The 26,607-nt window shown below is 36.3% G+C and overlaps 2 protein-coding genes across 2 annotated transcripts; one reads left to right on the forward strand and one right to left on the reverse strand.

Annotated features, from left to right (window-relative positions):
* Positions 1-13,888: 13,888 nt before the first annotated feature.
* LOC137001514 (uncharacterized) lies at positions 13,889-15,173 on the reverse strand. Its single transcript, XM_067360527.1, has 3 exons — positions 15,131-15,173; positions 14,701-15,047; positions 13,889-14,227 (listed from the first exon to the last, which is right to left on the reverse strand). The coding sequence occupies exons 1-3, from the start codon at positions 15,171-15,173 to the stop codon at positions 13,889-13,891; spliced, it is 729 nt and encodes a 242-aa protein (XP_067216628.1).
* A 6,435-nt stretch (positions 15,174-21,608) lies between these two features.
* LOC137001462 (uncharacterized) lies at positions 21,609-23,662 on the forward strand. Its single transcript, XM_067360336.1, has one exon. It carries the CDS (start codon positions 22,709-22,711, stop codon positions 23,510-23,512), a length of 804 nt encoding a protein of 267 aa, XP_067216437.1. The 5' UTR covers positions 21,609-22,708; the 3' UTR covers positions 23,513-23,662.
* Positions 23,663-26,607: the final 2,945 nt, after the last annotated feature.

Genomic DNA, 26,607 nt, shown 5'->3' on the forward strand with positions numbered 1-26,607 from the left:
GTTGCCCGAGGGGTATTTGGCTTGCACATGCTCCTTCTCCAGGCATCTGTGGCACTGGAGGGGGCGTGCATCCAGTGGTTCCACTTTGAAGTGGAACCACCTTATCTGGAGACGGCCGACTTTCCCAATTTTTGTAGCCGCTTCCAGGGGGCAACGGACCCACGCGGTCCTAATGCCCCTTACCGTAGTTTTGATATCCTCCACCTTTATTTCGGTGAGGGGACATCCTCCCTGCTCTGCCACCGCCCGGGCAAAGTCATCGGGTGTGGCTGAGGGATCCGCGCTGCTGACCCTGATCTCCCCCATCTTCTGGGGGCGGGCGACTCGAATTTCCGGCCTGTCGGCGAACAGGTCGGTCATTATCTTGGCCAACCTGTCCGCCTGTTCCTTCCTCTCGGGGCTGGACACCTCCACCAACATGGCCCCGGTTTGGGCCAAGCGGGACTTGGGTGGCTCCGTGATCCCCAGGTCTTTGAGGAGGATTTCCTCCTGTGCCCTCCTCATCACCGCGGCGTATTCACCTACTGGGCAGGTGTTCATGACCGCCGCTGTGCGGGGAGCCTTCCTCTTCTTTCCTCCTTTCTTCCCCGCTTCCTGAGAGGGGGTTGGAGGAGAGGGTTTGGGAGCCGGGCTGCTTCCTTTCTGATTTGGGAGGGGTCTTCTTACCCCTCCTCTTGACCACCTCGGAGAAGAGTGGCTCCTCTCGTCGGGGTACGACGGCAGAGGAGGCCACGGGAGTGGTCTCATCACCTCCAGGGGGGGTTAAGGGACTCGGCTTCTTGCCAGAGTCCCTTTTCTTCCCTGCAGGGGGAGGGGAAGGGCCGGCAGTGGGCTGTTTCTGAGCGACGGACTGCGCCGGCACCTTCTTCTTCCCCTTCTTTCCCTTTCCCTTCTTGGAGTCCCCGGCGGGAGGAGTCACCCTTTTAACGGAGGGTGGACCCGATTCGCTAGGGGGCTTGGGAGAGGGGGGGTTAGGCGAGGAGGGAAGCCTCCTATTCACCATCTCCTCAATTACATTGAGGAGGGGCCCCATCATCCTCTTTTGGACTTCGTTGGCAATATTACCAACAAAGTCTTCGTCCCCTGGAATCCGGTGATCGCTCGTGATCACCGGTTTCTGTGGACGGTCCTCCAATACTTTACGGATCCCCAGTATCGGGGGCCTTACGGCGGGGTGACGCTCCAGTTCTTCTCTGGAGAGGGGGGGGGACAATTTCGGGAGAGGGTACCGGGGGGGGGCTCCCCTCCAGTTTTTTCATGTCCTCGTCCTCCTCCATTTTCTCCTCCTCTTCCATAAGCCCAGATCTGGCTTTGGTGACAATGGGAGATGGAGGGGGAGAAGTTCTCCGCATCTCCGCGATTTCGTTGCGGAGGTCGCGTAGTTCCTCCTCAAGGCGGAGGTTTGCCTCCAGAAGGGCCTCCACTTGTACGCCAACAGGGGAGGAGGTTCTCCCGGCCGTGGAGTCGTAATGGCCCTTCTGGGTACGGGACGCCAACACCATGGCTCCCGCCTCTACCGTAGAGGCAGCGGTGTACAGGAGTTTCTGTAGTGTACTCTGTAACCCGCTGCCTCTACTTGCCACACACATTATAGACTTCACCTGTTTATTGAGGATATGTAAGACCTCTTAAACAGGTGAGTCCGCAAATTGCTCCGCCCGGAGCTTCATCTCCGCCTTGTGTATGCGGAGTCTTCTCGTCGTCTGATCGACGTTAACCCTTTTCATAATGGAAAGGGCCAGTTCCTTGTTCTGCTCCTTTTTTTTTAGTAGAGCCCTCTCCCGCATTTTCTGGTGTGCTGCCCCTCCTGTTCGGCCGATTTTGCCGGGCGACCCTGCTTCCTTTTGATCGGGGGCAAGGATCCGGAACGTCCATCTCCTCGTCCCCTGAGGAGAGTTGGTGGCGCATCTCCACCGTCCTCTTCCTCACCCTTCTCCCGACAAGGGAATCACTTCCCCCTCGGTTGGGGCCGGAGTGGGTCGAGACCACCGAAATGTCGGACGTTTCCGCATCATCTCCGGACTCTCGCCCACTTCCGGACTCAATCAAGGTGTCCTCCGTATTGGAGGAGTCCCTGACCCGCGGAGGCCCCCGGAAGGGGAGTTCAGGGACGCAATTCCGCCTCCGAACTCCGCCCGAGGAACTCCCGGGAAGGGGTGAATTCCCGGTTCCCTCCCTGTCGGCTCCGCTTCTCAGCCTCAAAAAAGGAGGAGAGGGGGTAGCCTCCATTCCCTCCAAATGCCCAGGCTAGGCGATTCCGGTTTGCGCCGTGGCGCGTGTGCGCTGCGAATCCTCGCAGCTCTTCCCCGACTCGAAAAATGTAAAACAATGTATTTTTGGTTTGAAATCCACAACCCATCACGGCTCCGCCGACCGGGCATGCCCCGTTACCCCCGAGTTTCCCCGGAGAGTCGGCATATGGCGCTAGCATCGGGATAGGCATCCGGTGCACGGGCCTCCGGCCCTTTACTCCTCCCTGGCAGATATGATTCCAACCAGGGGCTTTCAGGGGTCCCACACCTCCGACTGTGTGAACACCGTGATGGGCGCCGCCCCACGGACGGATGGGGCGGAGGGTTGTAGCAACCCAACCAACCGCCTTGCCTGCCGTGGCAACCAGCGTCGATACTCCTCGTCCGCGTACTCTGGGACCGGTAGAGCCACCGGGACGCGCTCCGAGAGTGCACGGACCTCGCTACTCGACCCCGACCTCAGAATACGTCTGAGCGGCTCGACCAGCTACCAAGCCAGGCCGGAAACCGCGAGCTATGCTCCCGGAAACCGCCCTAGCCTCCACCGCCGTCCGACTCGGCCTTGGATAACTTCCGAGCGGCTCGGTACGGCCCGGCCGTACGAGCCCGGTGAATTCCGAGACATCGACGGCCCGTCGCTCTTCTTTACGCTCGCGTACGCAGGGACCACGTCCCCGTGCCATTTGAGCGGAGAGAAAGAGCCACCCTTGTTGACGCCGCTTCCTCCTATGCCAGACCGCATCCGTTTCTCACCCAAGACCGGGAGAGAAAGGATCGGCCCCAGACACAAGAGGACCGGCACCCACATCCCTTCCCTTTAGTCGGGGCCACCGAAGTGATCCCACCAGAGACCCGTCTCGCCGGAGCAGCAGCCCCGGCCAGGACAGGCCTCAACCATGGGGGGAGCATCCCCCTGGCCAGCCGCCCCACTGGGCTAACGAGCCTGGCCGCCCGTGCACGGAGGGGAGATAAAAATCTCCCACTAAATTCCCCCATAGGAGGAACTGTGCACTCTTGGCACCGCAGAAACACCTTTTCAGGTATTCCCCTGGTGAGCCCTCTCACCACGACAAGGTGGCGCACAACGAGAGGGTGATATCCCCCTCCACTGTAATCCGATACCTTCCCCTCTCCCCCGCACTTTCTTCGTTACCCTTTCCACCGATACCCCCTCCCCTTGTTACCCCCTCCACTGTAACCTGATACCCCTCTTTCCCTCTTTACCCGTACACCCCTTCAGATCCCATGGGCCAGAACCCGTGTTGTATAATTACTTATAATAAAAAATTATGCACTTTGGAATATGTAAACAGTAAAAAGTAACATTTTTATCCAATTTTAATAAAAAAGTCCTGCGCGCAGAGAAAATATTAGGATATAATTAGAAATAAGAATAAAGATTTAATATTAGGAACAATATATACGATAAAATAAAAATAAAATTTTTTAAACTGTTTTAATATATATAGCCAATAGAGCAAGAGCTGGATCGATTTGCTCAAAAATTCCTTTTATTTATAAATTTCTACAGACGTTTCGGCCAAGGTACGTGGCCATCTTCAGTGTAATACAAATTATAAAATTTAGTACATGATTAGAGAAGCGTTGGTACTATTTTTTGACTAAGGAAACGCATCTTCTGATAAACGTGTAGTACAATGTGGTTAGTAAAGTTATATACGTGTGAAGCCACGGACCGTCTAACTTAATGGTTCGTCACTACTGTGTAAAAGCAATTAAATCGATCCAGCTCTTGCTCTATTGGCTATATATATTAAAACAATTTTTAATTTAATTAAGGAAGAGCAATAACCAATTATTATTTGTATTATTAAAACTGTTGTTTAGTAAATATTTGAACAATTTCGTCCAGAGACAAATATAAAATACTTAGTATATAAAGTCGGAATAATAACATAATAAATAAAAGACAAAATCAGCTGAGTAATAAAAATTAATATTTCATGAAGTGAAAAAATCAATAACGTTTATCAGATTAGTACGTATGCATGTATGGGTACGTGCTCTCTTTACCGCTCATGCATACCCATACATGCATACGTACTAATCTGTTAAACGTTATTGATTTTTTTACTTCATGTGTTTGCGCTTTCGCTCTCTCATTACACGTTAACAAAATTTCGGAATACTCCGAAGCCTTCCCGTGCCTTTGCGGGACCTGCGCGAAGCATTTGAGAGGCCTCTTCTTCCGGCCCGATACTCGCGCTCCGGTGGATTGAGCAGCTGGGCGACGAGGATCAGGGCCGGGGGAGAAAGCTCCTGTTCGCGCGAGTGCAGGCGCTCGCTCTCTCGTTCTCGAGCTTTCGAGCAATACACGCGTTGTGTACATGGGGTTCTGCATTTCGTCAGTTTGTTTGATCATTGATTAAAATTGTGTTTCTTTACAAAGAGAGCATCTTTATTTCCCAAAGTTTCCAAACGGTAATGATAGCCTATACCGCACTCTGTCTAACTCTTGCGAATGGACTTCAAGTCGAGAAAAAATCCGTGACCGAGTCGGATAGCGAATATTTTGGTCCTTCGAGACGGATATATTGCTGTTGATTGGGCATTGCGGCTTACGCCCACGGAAAATTCGGGACTTTTACTAACCCTCGCGTGGAATCTTGCCACGTGGTGTGCCGTGCCACGGCACTTCCAGCGAGATCACGCGCTTGCTCTCAAGTTTACGCGCTTAGTGATTAGTGAGTAAGTGCAGTGGACTTTGTAACAGGATCTTTTCAATCTCGGAACGACCTAGTGAAGAACCACTCCCAAAAGGGGTAATTACGCAGGTGCGTAAAGAGTAAAAACCATGAGTGAGTAGTGCTCTCTCACGCACCTGTTGTTCAATAGACGGCACATACCGGCGCGCGCCGCTTGCCTGCTGCGACACGGCCGTGTACTCGCGCTCTATCGCTCGCTCTGCATCTGTGCTTTCGGTCTTGCTTGCGCACGCACGCTCGGACACGCGCTCTCTGCTACGTGAACGCGCCGTGTCACTCACTCCATAGCCGATATTTCGCCTTCTCTCGTGCTTTGCTCGCGCAACCGCGTGCTCCTTGCTACGTGTTTGCCAGCCATTCTGTGCCTTTCAAGCAATATACGCTCAAGCCGTCTCTTCGCTCCCTTTTTCTGCCTCTATTTTTCTCGCTCCATAAATGTCCGCTTCAGCTGTGCTGCTTTAACTTTGCCTTATATCTCGTGTCGAGACATTTAACTAAATTAAGTTTCAACCATCAAGTGTTATGCCCCTTTTTGAGGGTACGTGTTCGGGATCTGCCGCTAAGGAGTTAGGCCGGGGATTCGGAATTTATTAGACTGTTTTTTTGTTGAATAAATAACGTAGTTTCCATATATTTCTTGGTTGCTTGATTTTTTTTCCTTTTTAACAATTAAACTAAGTTTCGTTCCAGGAATCTTTATCTTAGTTTAGTTTTTACGGAGCCTCAGATTACACTTATTTGTTAGCTATTTGTTACAATCCGCGATCTTTTTGATTCATGTCCCGACGGACATCCGTCCGTCCCGTTTGGTTGTTAATTTTTGACTCGCCGCACAGTGTAATATTTTCGCAATCTAGATGGACAAAATTCAAAAGTCATAAAATCATAAAACTATGAAAAAAATCACATTTTTAAGGTGAATATATTATATTTGAAGTCTTCATAATTACTTTTTCATGAAAATTAGAAAAACATAATAACTCAATTTGAAACTTCCGTTCCTCGGATTGCAAAAAAAAAACACTTATGGATATGCGTCATTTATCTTAATTTTATTAATCGGTAGCATTGTTATATGGTATTATAAGCAACGCGGTACAGCGCCGCCGATTGAGCGACACTGCGTTCCCTTCCAGCGGTCCTCGTGACCATGCGCAAGTTATCTAATGCGCTGCGTCTAGCGTCCTAGGCGTAGGAATATCTTTGATTAGGGCCAATCAGGATGAGCTGATGCAATGGGCGATACTTGAGTGTGTCAGGGCATGCGTATCGATCATTGCCGTCTGAGTAGTCCTTGTGACAACACGTGCGATTGATTGTGAGAACTTTGCGCCACGTCCGTCGTGTTTTCGGCAACCAATCATGCCTCGCTATATGTATGCGAGTGTTATCGATATTAATAAATATCGTTATATTGTTATTGTGTTTGCCCTTTCCATATCGTTCTGCCTTTTGATCCTGACAGATCCTCGATAAATATCTTTGAGTGGACGTTTACGTAATTACCGGTATCACCGTTGCTATTTGATAATAGTGTCAGCCGTGGATGTACGTGCCGTACCCATCGGTGGTGCATCGTACGTATCGCGTGATTACTTAAAGTACGCTTACAGTATTATTGTGTTCTTATATTTGTCAAGATACACTTTCTTTATTTATTAACCTTCCATGGCCTTTAAAAATTATAAACTAACTAACTTATAGTTTCAACCTCTATTTTTTTATTATAAATAAACTTATAACATATCACTCCGCGTTATTCCGTGACGCAACAAATTTTATATTGAACCTAGTCCCTCAAACTGTACAAAACGCCAAAAATATCTTGCGCAAATTTGCGAGTTCAAGTAATATAAATTATTATAGCACAAATAATAATGTATTGGATTCAGTACAAGAACCATTCCAATGCTACGAAATATTCATTACAAACATTTTATTGATTTGTGCAACAAATTTTACGTGTTTGCAACAAAAAAACAGAAACAAAAAACAAAAAACAAAAAAAAATACAAAAAGCAAAAATAACAAAAAACGGAATATACTTCTCTCGTGCGGCAGGTTGTGATATTTGCCGCTAGGAGTCGAACTTTCTCGTTTACGGAAGGTAGTACTTCTGTAATAAATACGTGTTGCTTCGTTTGGAGCTTTTTAAGCTCTCATTCTTCACAGAGTTCTATACTGTCGGTTCGCAATGTCTTTTCAAATTTCTCGTAAGGAGATTTTTGACGTATGGTTCAACAATTCGGGAAATAATAGACCTAATACTGTATTAGCGTTTGTTTTGCAAAAATTTGATAATTTTTCATTGCTAGATGAAGCTTTAAAGGACGTAAAAACATCTATTAAAAACTTTTGTCAAAAAATTGACCAGAGGTGGTCAAAATTGAGCAGACATCGAGAACGATTGCTTAAAGCGAATTTTTACTGGCTCAAAAAAAAATTTTACTTTTCGTGATATTGTCACTCAAGTGCAACCTAGTACTTTGCAATGTAGTTTAGACAATAAACGTGGTAGGCCTAAAACAAGTTTTTCTGATTATACTTCAAAAGCTAAGAAACAAAAGGTAAAAGGCTTATTGGAATCAAGTTGCGAAAAATTAGCTGTGGCTACAGCAATTAAACTACGAAAAGAGGGTAAAAAAGATTCTGCTTTGATTGTGACCAAACTCTGCACTGGTTCCTCAATAACAGGAACTGAAATATAATTTAAAAAAGCACGTCAGTCTGCTCATTACAATGCGAAAAAATTGTCTCCGAGTCAAGCGCTAGGCGCTAATAGCTGATGTCAATTTCTCTACAAATCAGTACAATATTATATGACAATAAGCCCAAGTTATCGGTAGTAAATTATATCCAGTGTATTATAAAGTAAAAACAGCTAAAAAAGCATGCTATCCATCTAATATTGTCAATACAGAAATTTCAGCAAAAATACCACTTCAGTTTCTTATCAATCATACAATCTCACAATTGTGTGAAGTTTTAGAAGAAGTTCTGGAGACTGTATCTTTATCGCAAAGAAGTAATCTCCACATAATTATAAAGTGGGGTTGTGATGGAGCTCAGCAAAATAGGTACAGACAAAAATTTTCGCAAGAAGATTACATGGATGAAAGTATGTTTAGTATTAGTATGGTACCTTTGCAAATATACACTGTTTATAGCGAGAATAAAAAATTATTTGGCATAATCCGTCACCGTCTTCAACAAGGTATTGTCGTCCCATCAAATTCGTTTTTGCCAAAGAATCAATAAATCTGATAAATGCGGAAATTACAAACATCAAAAGGCAAATAGAAAATCTTTTGCCAACAAAAGTATGCGTAAAGGATACGAAATTGCATATGAAGCCTATATTAATATTTTGTATGATAGGCGGCAAAGTGTGCAATGCTGTGTCATTGTGCATGTCAACACAAACGTGTTACTTGTGTAGGGCAAAACCAAGTGAGATTAACAATTTGAGTATAATAAAAAAGGAAATAGTAAATAAAGATTTTCTTTTATTTGGACTATCACCTCTTCATGCATGGATACGCTTTATGGAATGCATATTGCTTATTTCTTACAGGCTTGATATAAAATTAGGGCAAGCTCGTGGCACAGCAAACAAAAATTAAGTTGCTGAAAAAAAAAAAATTATACAGGATTCAAAACGCAGTTAGGCCTTTTGGTAGATGTGCTGAATCAGCATTCGGGAAACGCAAATGATGGTAATACGGCTCGAAAATTTTTTTGAAATGCAGAAGTATCAGCCGAAATAACAGAAATTAACGTAGAGCTGATAAAACATTTTTACGTTATATTACAATGCTTAAGTTCCGGATTTCAAATTAATCTAAACAAATTTAGCAAATACGCGAATAATACGCGAAAATTGTACGTAAAAGATTATAATTGGTACCCAATGTCCATTACTATCCACAAAATTCTCGACCATGGAAGGAATATTATTGCAACGTGCATTCTTCCCATTGAAAATTTTTCCAAAGAAGCGCAAGAGGCACGAAATAAACATCATAGACAATACAGAAAATTTTTCACAAGAAAAACATGAAGAATAGACACAAATAGGGACTTATTGAACAGACTGCTCGTTACCTCTGATCCGCTTATTACGAGTTTATGTGCTTCCTTAAAAACAAAACGCGAAAATATTAGTTTAAAAGTACTGAATTTATTATCTGAACCACAACATGATATACACATATCAGAAAATGATGAAAACAGCAGTGATTCTGAATAGTCACACCCACACACACACACACGCACGCGCGCGCGCACGCACGCACGCACGCACGCACCCACAGCAGAAAAGGTTTGGAGCAGTGCTGCAAGATCGAGCATCCTGCAACAGAGCAACATGAGGGGAACGGCCCCCACCATGCGGGCACTATACAAGCGAGAATCGCACGTCACGCGTCCGTGTGCGCACGCGTCAGCGTAGCATGCTATATTTTGTCACTTCCCCAGCCCGCGAAAAATGCTAAGAAGCCAAGCGTTTTTAATCGAGTAAGGCGAATCGCTTGAATAATAAAGATTCCGTCTTCTAGACCTGTATCTTGCAACTTGTTTTTTTTTCTTTTTTCGCATTTCTTTCTAACGCACAATCTAATGCACAATCGAGTAAATAATTAAATAAATTTTTTTTCTAAACAGTATTATTTTATATTCATTAAAAATATACGCATAAGTTAAATTATTAACTGTTGAAAAAGATATTGATTTGCTATGACTTGTCAATAGAAAAATAAAATATAATTTTACAAATTTTCAACAAAATGCAACTTTAACATATGCCAAGATTATTAATAAATATAAAATAATACTTTTTTGTCGAAAACATTATTTAATAATTTGATTGATTACTGTGAGAAACTCATGTGCAAAAAAAGTTGCGAAAAGCAATTTTCAAACACAATATCTTCAACATTTTAACTAATCGCTTTACCCATTTAGCCACGCTTACTACTTGACATTTTCCTCTTTAAACTTAAAAGAAAGATATATTAATAATTTATTAGTAGTTAATAGTTGCCTTCCACGCCACCCATGAGGTGCCACTAATAGCGCGCTAGATTTTTTTAAAGTGGATCTTTGCCTGTAGCCCTATTATACCACATATTATTGCAAAATACCACAAAAAATATATTACTATATAAATATTATGTATATTACAATATAAAAACTATATGTATATTATAAACATATACATATATATTAGTATCATATATTAATATCATATTCACGTATAAATAATAGATGTGTATGGTACGCACGCGCGCGCGCGCACGCACATATCTATTACTTATACTTGTGGTCTGACATTATAATGCCAGACATGAGGTTTAAATGTTTAAAATATCATGTCTGTAATAGACATGATTTCCTAAACATTCAAAAGTGTGGTCTGACATATAGAAATGCCAGACATGATTTTGTAAACATTTAAAAGTGTAGTCTGATATACATGATACCAGACATGATGTTTAAATGTTTAAAATATCATGTCTGTAACAGACATGATTTCCTAAACATTTATAAGTGTGGCCTGATATACATGATACCAGACATGATGTTTAAATGTTTAAAATATCATGTCTGTAACAGACATGATTTCCTAAAAGTGCGGTCTGATATACATGATACCAGACATGATGTTTAAAATATCATGTCTGTAATAAACATGATTTCCTAAACATTTAAAAGTGTGGTCTGACATATAGAAATGCCAGACATGATGTTTAAATGTTTAAAATATCATGTCTATAATAGACATGATTTCCTAAACATTTAAAAGTGTGGTCTGATATACATGATACCAGACATGATGTTCAAATGTATAAGATATTATGCCTGATGTCACAGGCATGATATTCTATACATCTGAAAGTGAACAAAGCAAATATTAGCAATGAGCAATGCAATAATAAATTTTATTTTAAACATTATTATTGCATATCATTAGACGAAGAGGGACCAGCAATTTCATTAATATCTGCAGCATATAGTGTTAGACGACTTTTATCTTTTTTAGGATATGCAGAATACAATTTGTCCGCGGACATTAGAGACAAATGCTTTTCTTTAATTTCTATGTCTACAGCTGTTTCCCCTCTCGCTTTCAATGCTGACTTAAGCACGCATGTAGCATTGACACTGACAGATGAAAGTGGATTTCGTTTTTTCGTTTTTATATCTGGCAGCAAGGAAAAGATTCTTTCTGAATCGGCATTAGAATTTGGTAGCGATCTTATAGCATTCAAAAGACATATTAAATTTGGATATTGATGAGTGCGTTGGAAAATTTGTTTCCACATGTCATCAAAATTCAACATTGATAGAATATTTTTTTCTGCTTCTGTAAAGCTTTGATGTAAAGCAAACCATTCTTTTCTTAAGGGGATCCTAAAGTCGTCCTGTATTATCGACCGAATTTGTAATATTTCCTGCACACTAATCTTTTTTTTGGTTCTATAGAATTAGATATCCTTTTCCAGGATTAAAGTATACACATTAATACAATCTGCAAGGTATACCTTATAAGCAAAGAAAGAAAAAAAATTTATAATGTATATTTCGATTTACTAAATTCTTAATTTAATATAAAATTATGCAGTTTGTACATACAAAACAGGGCTTGCAGATACTAGATGATACAGAAGAATCACATAAAACCTTCAGAATTGAGTTTAGGAATGTAATATAAAAGATTAGTGTGCACGAAAATTTATAGATAGTTGTGGAGGTTAGATGGATGCAAATGAAGATAATAGGATAAAACAGAGCAAAAAATCAGTTCAGGGATATAACTATAGAGGCGTCATACTATATTTTTTTCTGTTTTATCTCGTTTTTACTGATTCCTGATTTCTTTTATAATTAATTTTTTTTCTTTTTTCGCTTAAAATTTATACTTTGCAGATTGTATTAATATATATACTTTATTCTTGGAAAAGGATATATAATTTTGTATTACCAAAAAAAAGATTACTGTGTTAGAAGTTTTGTTGATGACACAGTCGGAGTACACTTATTCTTTCGCATTTTTTCCATTTTTTCGCTCTCCCTTACTTACTTTTTTTCCATCTCAATAATATTTTAAAATTATAAAAAACAATACAGGCAGTAATAAATTGTCAATACGTGTGCAAAAATAATATAATGATATATCTTATGATCTCGAAAGATAAAAAGAGAAGAAAGAAAGAAAGGAGGACGAAAGAGAAAAAGAGAGAGAGAGAGAGAGAGAGAGAAGGAGAAAGAAAAAGAGAGAGAGAGAGAATAAAAAAATTGTTACAACTCTTGCTATTACAAAGGATGGTAATAGAAAGGATAGGAATAAAATTTATTTTTTGGTAGTACGATTGTTTTTATTCTTTTTATAACCATAATTTTTATAAATTCACTTATTCTAATAATAAAATTAATTGTGATATTTATTTAGATAATTTATTAATATAAGTCCAAATTTATAAATTACAAAATCATAAGTATCGTACATGTATTATGTATTAGAATACAGCAATATACATCATATATACATCATATGCGACTTACAATATCAAATTATAAAACAAAACCAGAAAATAAAATCGCGACTGAAAACTAAAACTATAATGAATCGTACTTATATAATAAAATACACCAGTAATATAAGTCATATCAATATCATATGAAATATACCATCGACAAAAGCAGGCAAATGTGAAAAAAATACCGGAAATAAAATTGTTATCACAAAAACTACAAAAGAATTTGCACTAAAGTGTAGAAAATGAAACTGCTAAAAACTATAACTATAATACATAATAAAAATCGTACTTATAAACTAAAGCTAGAATTTTATTGAGGCAACATGTAGCATGCGACTCTCACTCTCTAACTCGTGCAGAGAATAGATGACTTAAAAAATAGACAACAGTAAACGATATGCTACATGTTGTCTAGTGTTGTCTCTATGGAATTTTAACTGAAATACACCAGAAATAATCAAACCAGAAAAATGTGAAAAGATAGATAAGCGCAAATTAAATTATTGTTTTGAAAATTAAAACTACTAAATAAACTGCGCTTATAAACTAAGTAAAAAACACAAATCACTGTTTTTACTGCGAATACAAAAACCTTTATAAAAATAAATTATACTTATTACACTGCACTATTATGTATATCACATTTTACAAAAAAAAAATCTTGGACACAGTAAATTGTGGAAAAAGCACAATGTGAAAAGCAAATTAAAAACCAAAAAGAAAAGTATTACAAAATTTTTAACAAGACTGCGGCAAATTGAAGAAAAAAAAGCAGATCTATTTTAAACTAACATAAATGCACATAAACCGTGCAAAAACCGCAATTGTGAAAACCAAACTGAAAACCAAAAATTTAAATAAAAGTATTTCACATTTTTTTACAAGATTGCAGCAAATTAAAAGAAAACGCTACTTTACTTTACAATAACATGAATGCACATGAATTATGCAAAAACCGCAATTGTGAAAACCAAACTAAAAACCAAAAATTTAAATAAAAGTATTTCACATTTCTTTACAAGATTGCAGCAAATTAAAAGAAAACGCTACTTTACTTTACAATAACACAAATGCACATGAATTATGCAAAAACCGCTAATTAAATTGTGAAAACCAAACTAAGAACCAAAAATTTAAATAAGAATATTTCACATTTCTTTACAAGACTGCAACAAATTGAAAGAAAACGCTACCCTACTTTACAATAACATGCACATGAATTGTGCAAAAACCGCAAGATTAGTTGTGAAAAATTGTGAAAAATAAAGAAACACATAGCAAAATACCAACATCTGGATATGTTGGTATCAATCTATATGCCACCACTCATATATCATTTTGCAGCAAAGTCATACCTTTTTTCATAATACTTTTATCTATAATACGGATATGGAGAATAAGAGGGATATGAATTTGGAATATAAGATGACTGATTGTGAGTCGATGGTGATATATATATAGGTGGTGGCATATAGATTGGTACCGGACATATCACTTGTGGCGATGGTGCGTAGGGTTGCGGCGTAGGTGCGTAGGGTTGCGGCGCAGGTGCGTAGGATAGCGGCGTCGGTGCGTACGTCTGCGGTGACGGTACGTAGGTCTTCGGCGATGGTGCGTTGGATTGCGGCGAGGGTGCGATGGATTGCGGCCTTGATTTCTTCCACAGCTTCCTCCACTCTCTATTTACGGCACGCAGCACTGCACCATTAATCTGCTAAAAAAAAATATTTTTATTACATCCAAAATACAGATAGAGAAGTTGTTTTGAATGAAAAGAAAAAAGAAGAGAATGATAGAAAGCACGAGATAAAGAAAGCGACTGAGTATGACAGTGAATGAGACAAAGAAAGAAAAAGCAGAGGGTGAGAGGAAACATGATAAAGAAAGCGACCGAATGTGAGAGTGTATGAGAAAAAGAAAGAAAAAGCAGAGGATGAGAGAAAGCGCGATAGAGAAAGCGACCGAGTCTGAGAATGAGAGAGAGAGAGAGAGAGAGAGAGAGAGAGAGAGAGAGAGAGAGAGAGAGAGAGAGAGAGAGAGAGAGAGAGAGAGAGAGAGAGAGAGAGAGAGAGAGAGAGAGAGAGAGAGAGAGAGAGAGAGAAATCATACATTCCATACATGTTTGAATAACAAAAATACTTACTTTTTCAATATCTGTCTCCCTCCTCCATCTTCTTGTTGGACCCGGTGCTGCACCAGGTCTGGATCTAGTGCGGCGACGTGTGCAGGAACTACCGCAGCGGATGGTAGACCTGGTGCGGCGGCGACGGCAGGCTGTGTACCTGGTGCGGCGGCGACGGGCGCTAGACCTGGTGCGGCGGCGACGGCGGGCTGTGCACTTGGTGCGGCGGCGACGGGCGCTACACCTGGTGCGGCGGCGACGGCGGGCTGTGCACCTGGTGCGGCGGCGACGGGCGGTAGACCTGCTGCGGCGGAAATGAGCGGTGGACCTGCCGCAGCAGCGGCGCCACGGACTGAACGTGATGCTGCAGGTCCTGCCGCAGCACCATTTCTAGACGGCTCGCTTCTTCCTATAAAAAAATAATAGAGATAAATAATGCTATAATTCCGTTATTTTATTGTTTAATTATTAGTACATAATGAAATCACTTACGTCTTCTACCTCGCGCCGTTGCTTGTGCCCACGAGCCTTCCATTATCGCACTGCACCGTCACTGACCGTCACGCGACTGCGACCAACGTGCCACTACCGACTGCCGACTACCCATTGTTGCAAACAAGCAACGATCAATTTACGCGGCTTCACACGTGATCGTCATGTGCACGCATACATTTGACAACACCGTACGCTCGGCATTCGACTTTGCTTGGCTATGAGAATTCTTGATAGGCTATAGAATATATATATATATCTTCTGTCTTGCTTCCACTCCGTTGACAACAGTATATTATATTTATATATGCATCACAAATTACACGTAGCAAGCGTGGCTAAGCGAACAAGGCTAATGACCAGAATATTAGAGGTCCCATGTACGAAACCATGCTTTTTTCATTTTTTTTATCTTTTTCCATATTTCTTTCCAACAGTGCACAATGAAATTAATTATTGCACAATGTTTTTGTATCAAAAAATGAAATATACTTTATTATTAAAAATATTTGCACTTATAAAACTAATAATTGTAAAAAGAAAGTTAATTCGAAAAAGAAGTTTTACTTTAATATTGTTATTTTCAATATTAAACAAAAAATTATTTTACAATAATGCATTATTCATCTTTGGATGATATCAAATTATTATGATATATTACTGCAATTTTATTAATCATTGCTTGTAGAATCTTTTTCTAAATGAGAATCTTTATACACATTTGGATGTTTATCGTTATAGCATCGAAACTCAATCGTAATTTGATTCCAATAATAAATATCAGCAACATATACGTGCAAAGATTCACTTCGAAAAAGAATCGGAAAGCGATAATTAATATAATTGTAGTAATGTGTCATTGTAATTTAATGTTATCAAAGATAAACTAGCATTTTTTTATAATTTTTTATTTTTATATTGAGAATAGCAATATAAAAGTAAAACTATCTTTTTAGAATTACTGGTTATATAAATGCAAATAGTTTTAATAATGTAGTATATTTCATTTTTGCCACAAAACCATTGTCTAATAATTAATTTAATTGTACACTGCTGCAAAGAAATATGAAGAAAGAAAAAAAATATGTAAAGCATAGTACGTGAGACCTCTAATATTGTAATCATTAGCTTTGTTTGCTTGCTACAACATATTTGTGCATATATACACATGCTCTTGTTATTCATATAACATCGTTGCGGATCTAACATCTATAACATATCGGATAACAATCTAAGGATCACACGATTGTCCGCGATTTCATGTCTTGTCTAATATCACTTTTGCTTACTAACACTTGAAAGCAACGCTCTCAACGCACAATTTAGCTACCGCAAAATTTCTGCATGTAACCGCGAAATATAATATGTAGAATGATCTCGCATTGATGACAGTTCTTATTAGAGAATAATATGTCTTCTTGTTAAATAGATGAAATAAATGTATCATATTATAAATATATTTTATTTTCTCTCCAATGTTATTATCGTTTTTACATCATTTCTTTGACTTTGCATATATGTACATATAATAGAGCACGTAGAATAAAAATAAGCATAATTTGAATATAAATAATCGATCGAGCCTGTCGTTATTGATATTAGATAATCTCGGCTCTTCTCAGCTTGCGATGTCGCTTATAAACATCTGATCGCACTTTTGTGCCTTGCACGTAATTTGATGCGAAACACATCCATGTCTCCTGATACGGAATGATCTTGTATTGAGAACACTTATTGTTAGACAATTTTACATTGATAGTATATGCATATGTAATATATTTTACAAGAGGCATCTCCTTTTTCGCATCTTATAAGTATTTGTACAGATGCCGCAAATTGATAGTACGAAGCATTTACATTAATTATATATAAATGTATATATATATATATATATATATATATATATATATATATATATATATATATATGTATATATGTATAATTAATGAATACATTATTAATGTGAATGCTTCGTATTATTAATTTGCGGCATCTGTAAAAATATTTAGAAGATGCAAAACCCAGGGAGAAACACAAGATCAAGAGACACGGTAGTGTCTCGCGCCAAGTTCACGCGCAGCGCAAGACCGACCGTGTATCTTTACGCGAGCCCGAAAGTTGAGACGAGCCGAGATTATCGGATCTCAATAACGGCTGGGCCGATTGAGTTGGTAATAGGCTCAATCGAAAGCGCATACCCAAATTACATAAGAAAAATATGCTTGTTTTTGCTCTGTGTGCTTTATAAATCAAGATATATGCATCCAAAGTCGAGAAATCTAAAAAATCATCATTTTTCTCGGATGTCACGCTAAAATGTAACGCATGTCTTATTGGTCAGCGTCGTCAGCACGCAACCAATCAGAACGCACTCAACTCAGATTTCTAATATGGCGGCGCTCAGACCTGTCAGCTCGCAGCTTTGATGATATTAATTAACGTTGATATAATTAATATCGGTCGTAAAATGTATATATAACGTGTTGTGGAGACGAATAAAGATAGTGTATATAAAAATAATAGTATTATTTATGAAAAAAATTTTTTTCGATCTTAAAGTGCAGAAGTGTAGCAAGACATGTTGACAACACTCTCAGTATTCTGTGATTAGTGGACAGAACAGAACAGAAAGTGTACTTTGTGCACATGGTGAAATCTGCAGGTAAGTAAGCAGGTATGAATATTTCACAACTGTAAAACTAATAATATATTTGTCTGTGTAAGCGCTGTCACAAGTATCTCTGCCCTTACTGGTTTTGCCAGAGCAGTGTCATCATCAGTGTCATCAGTGTCATCAGTGTCATCAGTGGCTATTATTTTTTTTCGATATGCCAAATCTAAGCACTGTCACGAATATCTTAGCCCTTGCTGGTTTTGCGAGAGTACGCCAAATTTTCAATCAAGATCTTATCTAGCTAGCTGGAGATTAATTGCAAATAATGTGTTATATATGTTGGTGCTTTACATCTGATGTGGACTAATAATAATGCGAAGGAACGTGAATTTATTTAAGCGACAATATGTTGCGCATGCAATAATAAATAAACAATGGTGCTTTACATCTGACGTGGATTTGGTACTTTACATCTGACGTGGACTAATAATAATGCGAAGGAACGTGAATTTAAGCGACAATATGTTGCACATGCAATAATAAATATAAATATAAACAAGCTACGATAAATTTTGTAGATCTGCAAATAGCAGTCATCAAGTACAACAGTAAGTTATATAATATATAAAATTTATATATATAATTTTGATGTATAATATTTCTTATTTCTTATGATTATGTAGAGAGTTCTCCAGCACATTTACGCGTCTGTCATTATTTAGTGGATGAAGCAACATCTGAAATGGACACTGAACTTAAAATATTTACATCTGACGTGGACTAATAATAATAATGCGAAGGTTTAAGCGACAATATGTTGCGCATGCAATAATAAATAATGGTGCTTTATTGGTGCTTTACATCTGACGTGGACTAATAATAATGCGAAGGAACGTGAATTTAAGCGACAATATGTTGCGCATGCAATAATAAATAAACCATATCATAAATATAAACAAGCTACGATAAATTTTGTAGATCTGCAAATAGCAATCATCAAGTACAACAGTAAGTTATATAATATATAAAATTTATATATATAATTTTGATGTATAATATTTCTTATTTCTTATGATTATGTAGAGAGTTCTCCAGCACATTTACGCGTCTGTCATTATTTAGTGGATGAAGCAACATCTGAAATGGACACTGAACTTAAAATATTTACATCTGACGTGGACTAATAATAATAATGCGAAGGTTTAAGCGACAATATGTTGCGCATGCAATAATAAATAATGGTGCTTTATTGGTGCTTTACATCTGACGTGGACTAATAATAATGCGAAGGAACGTGAATTTAAGCGACAATATGTTGCGCATGCAATAATAAATAAACCATATCATAAATATAAACAAGCTACGATAAATTTTGTAGATCTGCAAATAGCAATCATCAAGTACAACAGTAAGTTATATAATATATAAAATTTATATATATAATTTTGATGTATAATATTTCTTATTTCTTATGATTATGTAGAGAGTTCTCCAGCACATTTACGCGTCTGTCATCATTTAGTGGATGAAGCAACATCTGAAATGGACACTAAACTTAAAATATTTATACATCTGACGTGGACTAATAAATAATAATAATGCGAAGGTTTAAGCGACAATATGTTGCGCATGCAATAATAAATAAACAATATCATAAATATAAACAAGCTACGATAAATTTTGTAGATCTGCAAATAGCAGTCATCAAGTACAACAGTAAGTTATATAATATATAAAATTTATATATATAATTTTGATGTATAATATTTCTTATTTCTTATGATTATGTAGAGAGTTCTCCAGCACATTTACGCGTCTGTCATCATTTAGTGGATGAAGCAACATCTGAAATGGACACTGAACTTAAAATATTTACATCTGACGTGGACTAATAATAATAATGCGAAGGTTTAAGCGACAATATGTTGCGCATGCAATAATAAATAATGGTGCTTTATTGGTGCTTTACATCTGACGTGGACTAATAATAATGCGAAGGAACGTGAATTTAGGCGACAATATGTTGCGCATGCAATAATAAATAAACAATACCATAAATATAAACAAGCTGCGATAAATTTTGTAGATCTGCAAATAGCAGTTATCAAGTATAACAGTAAGTTATAATTTAATAAACGAAGTTGGAACATTCGACGCAGCTTATATGAAACTAATTATTATTTTAAGTAAAAAATGTAATAACAGATATAAATAATTTTATTAAGTAAACAATGTAATAACAAACGCGAGACACTACCGTGTCTCTTGATATCATATAGTAATAAGAACCTTGTGTACATAGAAAATTTATTATAATTTTATTAAGTAAACAATGTAATAACAGACGCGAGACACTACCGTGTCTCTTGATATCATATAGTAATAAGAACCTTATGTACATAGAAAAAAAATTTATTAAATAGATTCTTTGAGATAAAGTTGTTGTTAGCTCTTTCCATGCTTTTTCTACTTGTTCCAGTGTATTTTTATATTATATATATTATGAGTCCACAAAGTGCATATGACAACATTAGCTTCTTTATCCGTTCTGTATTACTCGGTTGTATTGAAGACAATTTTGTTGTAAACATTCTGTCCAAATTTCTAATTATTCGGATAAAAATTGGCCGAGATATGAGAGCGCCCAGTTACGAAAACGTGGTTTCGAGAAAAACGCGTTTAAAGTTTTACAACTAATTGGTTCATATAAAACAATAAAATTTTGTAACGAACCAAAGTGCGTCCAATCTGGGTGCATATAAAGTGCCTTCTGAAGCAATAGAACTCAAGCACGTAGACAACAAAAGAATACCGGTAAAACTCCCTACAGACAGATCAAGGGGACTGCCGAATCTTTTCAGGTAGCGCGCGGCCGGTTCTACTAGCGGCATCTGACCAAGTTCTACTCTATGACATATTTACTATAGTTCCGTTACGAATTTCACCATAATATTATAGGGACATATTTTTAAGACTCCAAACATCACAAAAATACAAAAAAAAAAATCGATTTTTTGAAACCGTCACCGTGGTGTTCCCCCTTAAACTGTATGACACAACATTACGGACCTGCAACATGGTTTCTAACATTAAGTCCCGCTGAATGGTTATGGGAAGAGTTAGGTGAATATATTCGTGAAGTAAATGGATGGTGCGATTCTTCGGCATGCACCAGTGTACTTGTTGCTAGAGATCCTGTGTCAACATCGAGATTTCTCGATAATACGTTTCGTGCGATGCTTGACTTTATTTGTTCCAAAGATCATCCGATCGGAGAAGTCACTCATTATTTTTAGCGACGAGAATACCAAGGTAGAGGCATACAACATTTTCATTTATTAATTTGGATAAAAAATGCTCCAATTCTTGGTGAATCTTCTATTGAAGAAGTTTCCAAATTTATTTTACAATATATAAGCTGTAAAATGCCAGATAAAAATATTTCACCATTATTGTACAGACGTGTTAATACGCATCAACGACACAAACATAATGATTACTGTCTCCGTTCTAAAAAAGTTGGACGTAAAGTTGTTCGGAGATGTCGTTTTGGATTTCCTCGTCCTGTTACTGAGACGTTAAGTATAAGAGATGTCACAACTGCCATAGCAGGTAGAAAGCAATTAAAACATAGAAGCAGGCTTTATGATCTTCCGCGAACTGAAGATGAAAGTAATATAAATGATTATAATCCTGTTCTTCTTACTGCATGGGAAGGAAATATGGATATACAATTTATTGGCGAAAAGTCGTCACTGCTTACCTGGTACATTACTAAATATATGAATAAAGCGGGAAAATGTGAGTTTTCTGATACTATTATTAATACTAAAAATAATACGAATAAATCATTGATGAGCTATCTTTGGAGTATTGCCTTGTGATTCACGAGTAATAGAGAATGTGGAGCTCTTGAAGCTGCTGATACATTACTGGGTATTGCTTTATATGGAACTAATCTAAATACAACTATTAGATGGTTAGATGTTAATCGAATAAGATGTAGAAAATTGAAAACTCGTAAAGAGATTGAAGTACTTGATGATCAATCGACAGATATATTTTGTGAATCTTTGATAGATAACCACTATCCACAGAGACCAAAAGAATTAGAATGTATGTCTCTTTATGAGTTTGCAAAATGGTATGATATTACAAAAATCAAACCACAAAATAAGTTTGTTGAATTCTATAAATTTAAAAATAGATATCTTAGACGACGACAGCGTGGATATCTTATTAATCATTATAGATATAATGTTAATACACAACCGGAAAAGTATTTCTTTGCGTTATTACTTCTGTTCGAACCGTGGAGAGAATTAGAAGAGCTTAGAAATGGATGTGATACTTATGCAGAATCATTTCACAAGGTAAAACTACATTTAACAGAAGCATTACAATATCACGAAAAACTAGAAGAATTGCAAAAAGCATTTGAAAATGCTAAAGAGTTAGTGCAGCAACATTTAGATGAAGTACAAAAACATGAGTCGCAAGATGATCCTGACAATCCAATAGGTGTTCAAAATATAGAAGCTGGTGAAGCGATGCAAGATTTTAAGGATCTCGGTGATAAAAATATTAAAGATATTGATGTATCAGAAATGATTGCGAAATTAAATATAGATCAAAAAAGAGTATTCGATAGAGTTATTACTATTATAGGGTCAGATAAATCAATATTGCGATTATATGTTAGTGGAGAAGGTGGTACTGGAAAAAGTTATTTAATTAAAACTGTTAAGTGCTGAATAAAACAAAATCTCAAAAAAGATACTGCTGTAGCAGCACCTACTGGCATAGCAGCGTTTAATATAGACGGTTTGACAGTTCATAGATTGCTTCAATTACCTGTTGAACATGGTAATACTCCTAAATATAAACGATTGTCTGATCATGTGTTAAAACTTTTACGAGCGGAACTTAAAGATGTTATTCTTTTTATAATCGATGAAGTATCAATGATATTTAATTTGACTTTAATGTACATACATCTTCGATTGTCTGAAATATTTGATTCAAGTGATTGTGATGATGGCTGGTTTGGTAAAAGGCATATTCTTTTGTTTGGAGATTTGCTTCAATTGCCTCCTGTACATGAAGATTCTGTCTTTAAAGATTTGTCAAATGAAAAAGTTAACAAATATATCGGTTGCCTACAGACTGTAAATTTGTGGACTACATTATTTGATTACGATGAGTTGACAATTAATATGCGCCAGCAAGAAGATGAGTCTTATCGTGAATTATTGTCAAGAATTCGTATTGGTTTATTAACAAAGTCTGATTATGAAATTTTGGAAAATAGGAAAATATCTTTTACAGAAGATTCCTTCAAATCTAGATTAAATGAATTATGTGATTTTATTAACAATTTGCCATCAGATACCGTTTGTTTATTGCCCACTTGTCACATGTGTGACGTTTTGAATGCTGCAATGTTAAGTCGTATTGCTTCGAAAGAAATATTATTAATTGCTGAAGATACAATCAAATGTATTCCATATATAAAAAAGAAAATATTAAAAGTGTTGGAAAATAATGATGATGATAATTCTAAAACAGCTGGGCTTTCGAAACAAATTGTTATAAAAATTGGGGCAAAAGTTATGATAAGGCGTAATATTGATGCTAGTTTCGGTCTTGTTAATGGTACAATTGCTAAAGTCATTTCAGTTGTACAAGATATTTCTAACGGTTATATAGAAAAAATTAAGCTTCTTTTGCCATCAGGTTTAGAATATTTAATTGAAAGAGTAAATTAAACGTCAAAGTAAATTAAATGTCAAATTTGCGGTGATGGAGAAAGCATATGTTATTCGAAAACAATTTCCATTGTGTCTAAGTTACGGAATTACTGTTCATAAAAGCCAAGGCCTGAGTTTGCAGAATGCTATTATGGACATAGGTAATTCTGTATTTAGTCACGGCCAAGTTTATGTTGCATTGTCACGAGTAACATCTTCAGATGGATTGCATTTGATCAATTTTGACCTTTCATCTATAGAAGCTAGTGAAGAAGCTATTGTTGAATATAATCGATTAAAACGAATACACAAATCCAAAACAGATATAATTTCTGTTTCAAAAGAAAAGTATCATAAAATAAAAGATATTTTATGGATACAACCCAAAATAATTAGTTCTGTTCAAGAATCACATACAAAAGTTCGAAAAAATATTACTTGGGTCACGCATGGTTTTCAAAATATAGATAAGGGTTCGTGTTATGCAAATGCAGTATTGCAATGCTTTTTACATTTAAATATTATTAGAAAACTAATATTTGAGTATGATAAATTAAGTATTTTAGGTATTTTAATAAATCAATATGAAAACAAACTGCCTAACTTGAATACATATGTAATACGACAAAGTTTAGGAGAATTTTTCTCCAAAAATGTTAAACGAGATGCATGTGAATTTCTTATAGCTCTTTGCACGAAATACGATTATATAAAAAATTTAGTTGAGCATCAAGTCACTTCCATTAAACAATGTAAAAATTGTCATAATACGACGACTATTGTTAATAAAAATATCCTTCTTTCAATTCCTGTTAATAAACGGAAGAAAAAAAGTTTTGATCTTAATGAATTATTAAATGTTACATTTTCTCATTGGTGTCAATTACACAACGAATCATGTGAAAATTGTACAGGAAATGACATATTATGTAAAAGTGAATTAATATTAACCGGAGATATAATTGTCATGCATTTAATAGCAATTCAAGACGGTATATCAACAAAAACAGATAAGTTTACTTTACGTGCTGTCCCAACAACTAAAATAAATATTGCTGGACAATTCTACAAAGTTATGAGTGCTATATTCCATCATGGATCATGTATCGAAAATGGTCATTACACAAGTATATGTAGAGAAGAAATGTCTAATACTTGGATTGAAGCTGACGATGCGCAAATTAGAAAAAGACAATGGCCTAGAGGCGCTAAAGATATCTGTATCATTTTCTTACAGAAAATTGATAAGTAATTGGTGGTATTATTTGATCATATCTTTTGATAATAAATAGTAAAAAGAATTGTCATATATAATCAAATATTTTATTAAAATATGTTCACTAATGACGAAAATCTTTATAGATAATCAAATATATGTAAAAAATAAGAAAATAAAGAAAGTTAAGCCAATGACGCTTAAATTATACAAATACAATGGCCTAGAAACGATTTGTTTGATATTTACATAATTATATATAACTTTGTATTATTACAACATTAATCAAAGAGGACCGTTTTATATGACGGGGGTGGTGGTGGGACTCTTTAGCAAAATCTAATTAATTATTTCACAATTGTTATTTCACTCTGAAATATCAATATAAAGTTTATATATTTAGTAATATTTTTACTGAAAAAAAGAAATGATATCCATCAATCAACAAATTACCTTTTTAAAAAAAGGTAAAAAAAAGGCGCCAAGTACACGCAAACCTTCCAAAAAAAAGTTATTGTATACACGCAAACCTTCCAAAAAAAGTTGTTGTATATATAAACACGCAAACCTTACAAAAAAGTTGTATATTTTATATCAACAAATTACCTTTTTAAAAAAAGGTAAAGAAAAGGCGCCAAGTACACGCAAATCTTCCAAAAAAAAATTGTATACACGCAAACATCCCAAAAAAAGTTGTTGTATATTTAAACCTTCCAAAAAAAGTTGTTGTATATATAAACCTCCCAAAAAAAGTTGTTGTATATATAAACACGCAAACCTTACAAAAAAGTTGTTGTATATTTTAACCTTCCAAAAAAAGTTGTTGTATATATAAACCTTTCAAAAAAAAACTGTCGTATATATTATTTTAACCTTCCAAAAAAAGTTGTTGTATATATAAACCTTTCAAAAAAAAACTGTCGTATATATTAATCTTCCAAAAATAAATGTCGTATATATATTAACAAACCTTCCAAAAAAAAGTTGTTTATATAAACACGCAAATCTTCCAAAAAAAGTTGTTGTATATATAACCTTTCAAAAAAAGCTGTCGTATATATTAACCTTCCAAAAAATTTATCTTCCACAAAAAAATGTATATATATTATTAACAAATAACAAACCTTTCAAAAAAAGTTGTTGTATATATAACCAAATAAAAATTTGCTACATATTCTGCCTATAAAAGAGGTGATATCAGAAAATGACGCCAAGTTTAAATAAAAAACCTTTCAAAAAAACTTGTATGTATATATTTAAAAAAAAGTTGTATATACCAAATAAAAATTCGCTATATATTCTGCCTATAAAAGAGGTGATATCAGAAAATGACGCCAAGTTTAAATAAAAAACCTTTCAAAAAAACTTGTATGTATATATATTACGAAAAAGGATTATATTTATTGCGCTTATTGCGTTTACAGCTTTTTAACCAATAAGCATCGATAAGATTGTATTTAGTTATTTTTGCATCTTTATCTAGTTATTTATTTAAAAATTATAATCATATCTACAATTAGTTAATTTTTTTTCAAGTATACATTTTAAAATAATTGCATCTGTATCTAGTTACTTTTGCTTCTATATCTAATTATTTAAATTTAAAAATGATATTTGTGTTTATATCTATCTAGTTAATTTTTCTTAAGTATACTTTTTAAAATAATTGCATCTGTATCTAGTTATTTTTTTTATATCTGTATCTAGTTAAATAAAATAAATTTTTAAATAAAAGTATTTAATTCAAAAATAAAAAAATTTTTCAAATTTAATTAAAATAAAAAAATATTACAAAATTTCGCAAAAAACTTGGCGCTGCTGTACTGAACTACATGTTAAATACATCTTAAAATATTATAGAGAATGAAAATGAGCAATAATTTTACAATTTACATGA

This window comes from Linepithema humile, chromosome 8, assembly GCF_040581485.1.
Source record: "Linepithema humile isolate Giens D197 chromosome 8, Lhum_UNIL_v1.0, whole genome shotgun sequence".
Classification (NCBI taxonomy): Eukaryota; Metazoa; Arthropoda; class Insecta; order Hymenoptera; family Formicidae; genus Linepithema; species Linepithema humile.

Bases quoted from the DNA above. Each gene is read 5' to 3' on its own strand.
- LOC137001514 (XM_067360527.1), bottom strand. From the start codon at position 15,173: ATGGAAGGCTCGTGGGCACAAGCAACGGCGCGAGGTAGAAGAC. The intron at 15,048-15,130 runs GTAAGTGATTTC...ATTTTTTTATAG, and splicing joins AACGGCGCGAGGTAGAAGAC to GAAGAAGCGAGCCGTCTAGA. The intron at 14,228-14,700 runs GTCCAACAAGAA...TTTTTTTAGCAG, and splicing joins CAGACCTGGTGCAGCACCGG to ATTAATGGTGCAGTGCTGCG.
- LOC137001462 (XM_067360336.1), top strand. From the start codon at position 22,709: ATGATATTTAATTTGACTTTAATGTACATACATCTTCGATTGTCTGAA.